This window comes from Pygocentrus nattereri, chromosome 22 (assembly GCF_015220715.1).
Source record: "Pygocentrus nattereri isolate fPygNat1 chromosome 22, fPygNat1.pri, whole genome shotgun sequence".
Lineage (NCBI taxonomy): Eukaryota > Metazoa > Chordata > Actinopteri > Characiformes > Serrasalmidae > Pygocentrus > Pygocentrus nattereri.
In genome coordinates this window covers 26931479-26940025 of record NC_051232.1, presented here as the reverse complement: position 1 = coordinate 26940025, position 8547 = coordinate 26931479, and the positions used below count along the sequence as shown (strand labels likewise).

Genomic DNA, 8547 nt, shown 5'->3' with positions numbered 1-8547 from the left:
TTATTTTCCGGGTGGGGGTGGGGGTGGAGGTGGTGGTGGAGGAGCAGGAACAGGAATAGGAACAGGAACAGGGAACAGTCGGGCAATAAGTAAGGGCAGCAGAGCGTTCAGCACGTTGTTGTTGTTGTTATCGGGGTTGGGGTAGAAGATAGGCCCTCCATATCTTCCTCGGTAGTGCTGAAAATACATGACAGATGAAGATATTCAGTTGCATTACCAATGAAAAGATTGTGCATGTTTTCAATAATAGGCAGTTCTGTTGGATGTAAATGTATAACAAATTCTAATAAGCTAATGCTGTGCATACTTCAAATAATTATAGGACACTAAAGCTGCATGTAAATATTCTAGAATGATGACTTGAGCTGCATATGATCCTAAACATTCCTGGGAAAACTGTATAACATTGAGAAGTTCGAATAAAATTATCCAGAATGCGTCGTATTTCAAAAGTGGTCATCAACTCTTAAGGCAGATAAGTTATACAGGCAATAAACAATGATTGTAGATGCACAATTACAGTAGGTTAAACAATAAACCATGTTGTTTCAAATATATACTTAAAAAGTAGCTCTTGCTGTCTTATATGGTTCCTTATGTACCATATTGATCCTACAAGGGAAATTTGTCATTTTTAACTACACCTAGTCTGGGAGCAGCACAGCGTTGCCAATAGAGCAGCGCTGCTTTGGGTAGCAGAAGGTTAAGTATTTGCCCGAGGGGATAACCAAGGATTAGTCAGTCATGGGATTTGAACCCATTCAGACGAAGCAGGGATACTAACCTCGCCGCTCGATGAGCGCTTCTCTCTTTCCTGCTCATCATCAACCTGTGAACATGACACTCATGAATTTCAGTGCACTGGCAGTAAATTATCAGCAGGAGGGATATAATATATTCAAGACAGCCTCTTAAACTCTACCAGATATGTTGAACAGCATCCAAAAGTTTGATTATATATTATTAATATATATATGATTATATATTAATCAAAACAGTCACACCACAGCAAAACTGTGCCAAACAATGAAACTGAGTGTTAAACAATCCTCGGTCTGGTATGAGACCATTTTATTGCTTCTCCATAAGTGGCGTGCTGTGACCTTTGTGGTCAGCAGAATGACACTGTTATAGTGAAAAAGGTATAACAATACAGGCAGAACACTTTTGGGCCAATCAAGGTTTGGTCAGAGCTCATCATATTCTACTATTCAGTAAGTACAGCAAAACTAATACATAGCCTGCAACTGCCCTGACATTTAAGGGTACATTTATAAGTAAACCTGTACGTGGAGTCAACCGTTTCAGTACTTACAGGGAGAGCACAGCACAGTGCAATAACGCACAGTCCGAGGACCAACACAGCCTTCATGGTTTTCCTGCAAATCCTAGCTGATAGGAAAAGAGTGGAACGTCAGCATGAAAGTCGCATTCATACGTTTGCATTACTTTCCAAAATATCATATGATTTGCAACCAGGCTTTTCAGACTGATTGTGCATCGTCTTACCTTCAGAAGCAAACGACCCAGGATTCTCAGGAGTGAAACAGCTACCGTAGTGCCATGAGACATGCCTTATAAAGACCTTCTGAGCCTACAATCAACCAATCAGAATGAACTATGGCACAGTGACACATTTGATGGATGTTTGGGGCAGCTTTCTGCAATAGTGCAAATTACTTTAGCAGAACAGTTAGGAAATGAGGAGTGATTCAAATTCTTAATCATTCAAATCGCTTATCAACAAAGAGGTTTAAGCTTCAGAGATAAGCTTCATACCAAGCCAAAACAAGTCATTGTGAAACATCTTTTGAAATCATATGCATGAGCATATGCATATTGCAACATAGTGACTGTAGCCTACAGAATGTTTGCATGCAGCAGAATGTTGAGACAGCTTTTCGGTCCATTCCCAAAACGATGTACGTATGAATAGTTTGGAATCGCCAGGGTCTGTGAAATAGAACCAATGGACTTTTTGTTTCAGAAACATAAAAATTCTAATATGATGCTAGTACACACTTTTCTTTGACTTTCTCCTTCCTTAGTGGACTATTTTTACATCTAATCTGCTCAGAAATATTTCCTGAAAAAAATGAATAACTTGTACATATGGGATGTTTTGCACACAGTACTGTAAAGTTACAGTATAATGAATTTTTGGAAAGTGATCAGATCCCATCCGATACAACTAGACTACTATAGATAGCAGGGTTGGAAGGGGATACATTAAAAATGTATTCCAGTAAAGAATCCTGATTACATGTTGTAATATCTAACACAGTCTGATTACTTTTCATTACTTTTGGATTACTTGTCTTCTTTATGTTACAGTAAATAAATGTACATATTTAATAAGCATGTTTACATTTATTTTTATTATTTGCTGCTCAGTTCTTTTATCTATATGTATAATAATAATATATAACAAAAAAAAATACTGCAAGTATATACCTTGGTACTTCAGTACTCAGTACTTAATTGTGTCTATACTTATCTCCCATTGCACCTTTTGTTTTACTTGCAAAAATGAGAGAAATTGCTTGTACACCTGGTTCTTGGTGAAGAAAGCCTGATTCTGATTATAAAGATGTGCTGAAACAAAGTGGTACCTACAAACAAATAGCTACTTGGTGAACCTGTGGTACTTATAATGGTTTTGTAATACAAAAACTGAAATGAGCTTTGTGAAAATTACTTTATTGCATCAAAGGTAAGATATAAATGGACCATAAAGGTAGAAGTGTTGGAACAGGAAAAATGATGATGGCACTACTGACACGAATAAGCTATAATCTGATGTTATGACACTGAGGAACATTAGCATGTATTACTAAGTTGGCAGTATTATATCAAGTTGGCCTACCTACTTTTTAACAGACGCAGCCAATAATTTACTTCTCCCTTTGCCACTCTGCAGTACACCATGGCGAGTAATGGTCTTTCAGGGGTTGAGATACAAACAAAGCCATTCAGTGTTCATTTATAGAGAAATTTACTGACTCAGGTTTCTTTACAGTGGTGGTGATAAGAACCAGGGGTCACAATGTCTACAACACAAATATAGCCATTTTATTTACTATGCAAAACCATCAGTGAACCTACAATGTCTTCTGAGTTTTATATGTAAGGTTAATGATGTTAAAATAGCGGTAAATCTGAAATAAAATGTGGTTTTTGAGGACTCGTTTGCCAAACAACTTATGTTCTTTCTATATTAAAGTCTTCAGTTAGTTTTTAGACCTTTAAACAATTTCAAGGACTTTACCAATCCTTCTAGAAAATGAGACACATGATGAGCATACTCGTGTGATTCTGTCATATGTTTATTTCAAGCAATCTCAAAGAATGACTTAGAATATGACAATTCCGTATTGCAGGGTGCCATTGCATTGGATGAGTTTATTTTCCGGGTGGGGGTGGGGGTGGAGGTGGTGGTGGAGGAGCAGGAACAGGAATAGGAACAGGAACAGGGAACAGTCGGGCAATAAGTAAGGGCAGCAGAGCGTTCAGCACGTTGTTGTTGTTGTTATCGGGGTTGGGGTAGAAGATAGGCCCTCCATATCTTCCTCGGTAGTGCTGAAAATACATGACAGATGAAGATATTCAGTTGCATTACCAATGAAAAGATTGTGCATGTTTTCAATAATAGGCAGTTCTGTTGGATGTAAATGTATAACAAATTCTAATAAGCTAATGCTGTGCATACTTCAAATAATTATAGGACACTAAAGCTGCATGTAAATATTCTAGAATGATGACTTGAGCTGCATATGATCCTAAACATTCCTGGGAAAACTGTATAACATTGAGAAGTTCGAATAAAATTATCCAGAATGCGTCGTATTTCAAAAGTGGTCATCAACTCTTAAGGCAGATAAGTTATACAGGCAATAAACAATGATTGTAGATGCACAATTACAGTAGGTTAAACAATAAACCATGTTGTTTCAAATATATACTTAAAAAGTAGCTCTTGCTGTCTTATATGGTTCCTTATGTACCATATTGATCCTACAAGGGAAATTTGTCATTTTTAACTACACCTAGTCTGGGAGCAGCACAGCGTTGCCAATAGAGCAGCGCTGCTTTGGGTAGCAGAAGGTTAAGTATTTGCCCGAGGGGATAACCAAGGATTAGTCAGTCATGGGATTTGAACCCATTCAGACGAAGCAGGGATACTAACCTCGCCGCTCGATGAGCGCTTCTCTCTTTCCTGCTCATCATCAACCTGTGAACATGACACTCATGAATTTCAGTGCACTGGCAGTAAATTATCAGCAGGAGGGATATAATATATTCAAGACAGCCTCTTAAACTCTACCAGATATGTTGAACAGCATCCAAAAGTTTGATTATATATTATTAATATATATATGATTATATATTAATCAAAACAGTCACACCACAGCAAAACTGTGCCAAACAATGAAACTGAGTGTTAAACAATCCTCGGTCTGGTATGAGACCATTTTATTGCTTCTCCATAAGTGGCGTGCTGTGACCTTTGTGGTCAGCAGAATGACACTGTTATAGTGAAAAAGGTATAACAATACAGGCAGAACACTTTTGGGCCAATCAAGGTTTGGTCAGAGCTCATCATATTCTACTATTCAGTAAGTACAGCAAAACTAATACATAGCCTGCAACTGCCCTGACATTTAAGGGTACATTTATAAGTAAACCTGTACGTGGAGTCAACCGTTTCAGTACTTACAGGGAGAGCACAGCACAGTGCAATAACGCACAGTCCGAGGACCAACACAGCCTTCATGGTTTTCCTGCAAATCCTAGCTGATAGGAAAAGAGTGGAACGTCAGCATGAAAGTCGCATTCATACGTTTGCATTACTTTCCAAAATATCATATGATTTGCAACCAGGCTTTTCAGACTGATTGTGCATCGTCTTACCTTCAGAAGCAAACGACCCAGGATTCTCAGGAGTGAAACAGCTACCGTAGTGCCATGAGACATGCCTTATAAAGACCTTCTGAGCCTACAATCAACCAATCAGAATGAACTATGGCACAGTGACACATTTGATGGATGTTTGGGGCAGCTTTCTGCAATAGTGCAAATTACTTTAGCAGAACAGTTAGGAAATGAGGAGTGATTCAAATTCTTAATCATTCAAATCGCTTATCAACAAAGAGGTTTAAGCTTCAGAGATAAGCTTCATACCAAGCCAAAACAAGTCATTGTGAAACATCTTTTGAAATCATATGCATGAGCATATGCATATTGCAACATAGTGACTGTAGCCTACAGAATGTTTGCATGCAGCAGAATGTTGAGACAGCTTTTCGGTCCATTCCCAAAACGATGTACGTATGAATAGTTTGGAATCGCCAGGGTCTGTGAAATAGAACCAATGGACTTTTTGTTTCAGATACATAAAAATTCTAATATGATGCTAGTACACACTTTTCTTTGACTTTCTCCTTCCTTAGTGGACTATTTTTACATCTAATCTGCTCAGAAATATTTCCTGAAAAAAATGAATAACTTGTACATATGGGATGTTTTGCACACAGTACTGTAAAGTTACAGTATAATGAATTTTTGGAAAGTGATCAGATCCCATCCGATACAACTAGACTACTATAGATAGCAGGGTTGGAAGGGGATACATTAAAAATGTATTCCAGTAAAGAATCCTGATCACATGTTGTAATATCTAACACAGTCTGATTACTTTTCATTACTTTTGGATTACTTGTCTTCTTTATGTTACAGTAAATAAATGTACATATTTAATAAGCATGTTTACATTTATTTTTATTATTTGCTGCTCAGTTCTTTTATCTATATGTATAATAATAATAATAATAATAATAATAATAATAATAATAATAATAAGCACTATTCACAACCCAAGGACACTGTACACTAAAAATAACATAAATTACAAAAAAAAAAAAAAAAAGTATATACCTTGGTACTTCAGTACTCAGTACTTAATTGTGTCTGTACTTATCTCCCATTGCACCTTTTGTTTTACTTGCAAAAATGAGAGAAATTGCTTGTACACCTGGTTCTTGGTGAAGAAAGACTGATTCTGATTATAAAGATGTGCTATTCACACTTCGGTCTGCCAGACTTAGGTACAGACGTGTGATGTGTATCCCACTGGTAAAGAACTCTTTCCTCAGGAATAACCTGCACCTACTGTCACTTTAACTGTAGCACATGTTTACAATTGCACTATTGCACTTTACCACTCATTTCTGCTGCAGATAATCATGTTCCCGGCAAGGCACAGCACTATCCATCCATACCACTGTAATTTATACATTGCGTTATTTCTTGATTAATATATATGCTTGTATATATACTCTTGTATTTTTAATGTTATATTTGGCATTCTTAGTGAGGAGCATAGTAAGCTTTTCATTGTATATAAGGAAACCTGTTTCCTCTGTGCAAATGACAATAAACACTTTGAACTTGAACTGAAACAAAGTGGTACCTACAAACAAATAGCTACTTGGTGAACCTGTGGTACTTATAATGCTTTAGTAATACAAAAACTGAAATGAGCTTTGTGAAAATTACTTTATTGCATCAAAGGTAAGATATAAATGGACCATAGAGGTAGAAGTGTTGGAATAGGAAAGATGATGATGTCACTACTGTCAGGAATAAGCTATAATCTGATGTTATGACACTGAGGAACATTAGCATGTATTACTAAGGTGGCAGTACTACATCAAGTTGGCCTACCTACTTTTTAACAGACGCAGCCAATAATTTATTTCTCCCTTTGCCACTCTGCAGCGAGTACACCATGGCGAGTAATGGTCTTTCAGGGATTGAGATACAAACAAAGCCATTCAGTGTTCATTTATAGAGAAATTTACTGACTCAGGTTTCTTTACAGTGGTGGTGATAAGAACCAGGGGTCACAATGTCTACAACACAAATTTAGCCATTTTATTTACTATGCAAAACCATCAGTAAACCTACAATGTCTTCTGAGTTTTATATGTAAGGTTAATGATGTTAAAATAGCGGTAAATCTGAAAAAAAATGTGGTTTTTGAGGACTCGTTTGCCTTACAACACCCTTCATGTTTCCCACCATGAACAGATTAAACTAAGTTGATTGCAATACATCGTAGGCCAAAACCTTGTCGCATAACCACTGTAAAACAATGTCTCAGACATCAGGCTGTGTATTCATAACCGTTTCATGTCTGGTTCCTTTCACGGCCACTGGGAACAATTCAGACTTGTTCAGTTTCCCTAGAATGAAGCATTTCACACCAAAGCGCTCTCAGTGACTCTATTTACATCATAGCCATTTAATCGTGCTGAAATTTAGAAAAATCAGTGGACCTTGTACAGCAGTAGCCACAGATGTTCAGGGCAAATGGTTGAAGTCTGTGATTTTTTCATTAATTTGAACTGTTTTCTTCACCACAGTTAACTTTACTAAATGACTATGTAGCTCATTATAGCTATATAAATAAGCTTATCCATGTTCCTACAGTCTGGAGAAAAAGTGCAGCAGTGGAATACTCTGTTCACATGGTGCTGTTGAAAGAATGTGTTTGCCTTTGTAGTCAGTTTCATTTGTCAGAAGTGGAAAAAGGCAAGAAGATGCAAAACTATACATGTAGCCGTATTTTTCATGCTGTAAACAATAACAAGTGGCAGAATTGCTTCAAGTGACAGATCTTTGCTCTTTACAAATAAAGGCAAAAGATGTCATTGAGTCAAATGCTTTCCATTTTGGAAAAGAAATGTCACACAAAACAAAAATGTCATACTCTTTTCCTTCCTGTCCTGTATGTCTACTACAATAAGTGACTGTTAATGTTCTCAGTTCATTTATATGTCTTTAGAGGTGGGCGAAATGGCAAAAATACACTCACCAGCCACTTTATAGGTTGGACCCCCTTTTGCCTTCAGAACTGCCTTAATTCTTTGTGGCATACTTTCAGCAAGGTGCTGGAAACGTTCCTCAGAGATTTTGGTTGGTTATTTGAGTTCCTGCTGCCTTTCTATCATCTGGAACCAGTCTGCCCATTCTCCTCTGACCTCTCACATCAACACTGGATATTTTCTCTTTTTCAGACCATTCTCTGTAAACCCCAGAGATGGTTGTGTGTGAAAATCCCAGTAGATCAGAAGTTTCTGAAATACTTTAAATAGGGTTAGGGTTATTTAATAACAAAAAACAGTAGAAGCAGCAAAAAAGAAAGAAAGAAAGCATTGTGTTCACAGAGCTCAGATGTCTGTAGCCTAGTTTGAGCTGATTTTGAAGTTGCAGCATCAGACACGGTGAAGTAGAAGACAAACCTGGTTGATGTGCGTTAAAATGTGTATGGATGTTGCTATGCCAACCACAGAGACAACAGAGACTGTTGGAGTGAGTTTATGTTGCATTCAGAAGTTTGCAAAAATTAAAAAGAGCATGAAAAAAAGATTCTGGCTTCTTAAAAAATGTGCCTTGGTGTGCGAGTGAATCCTGCTAGTAATCACCCTATTTTTATTTTAAGGACCACCGTCTAACTGCAACAGATTAGTTACCTTTGTTGTATCC

The 8547-nt window shown here is 37.3% G+C and overlaps 2 protein-coding genes across 2 annotated transcripts; both read right to left on the bottom strand.

Annotated features, from left to right (window-relative positions):
• Positions 1–1534, bottom strand: LOC119262027 (RNA-binding protein 33-like). Its single transcript, XM_037532813.1, has 4 exons — positions 1510–1534; positions 1316–1392; positions 785–829; positions 1–177 (listed from the first exon to the last, which is right to left on the bottom strand). Exons 2-4 carry the CDS (start codon positions 1370–1372, stop codon positions 1–3), a joined length of 279 nt encoding a protein of 92 aa, XP_037388710.1. The 5' UTR covers positions 1373–1392; positions 1510–1534.
• A 1868-nt stretch (positions 1535–3402) lies between these two features.
• LOC119262026 (RNA-binding protein 33-like) lies at positions 3403–4936 on the bottom strand. Its single transcript, XM_037532812.1, has 4 exons — positions 4912–4936; positions 4718–4794; positions 4187–4231; positions 3403–3579 (listed from the first exon to the last, which is right to left on the bottom strand). The coding sequence occupies exons 2-4, from the start codon at positions 4772–4774 to the stop codon at positions 3403–3405; spliced, it is 279 nt and encodes a 92-aa protein (XP_037388709.1). The 5' UTR covers positions 4775–4794; positions 4912–4936.
• Between the last annotated feature and the right edge of the window lie 3611 nt (positions 4937–8547).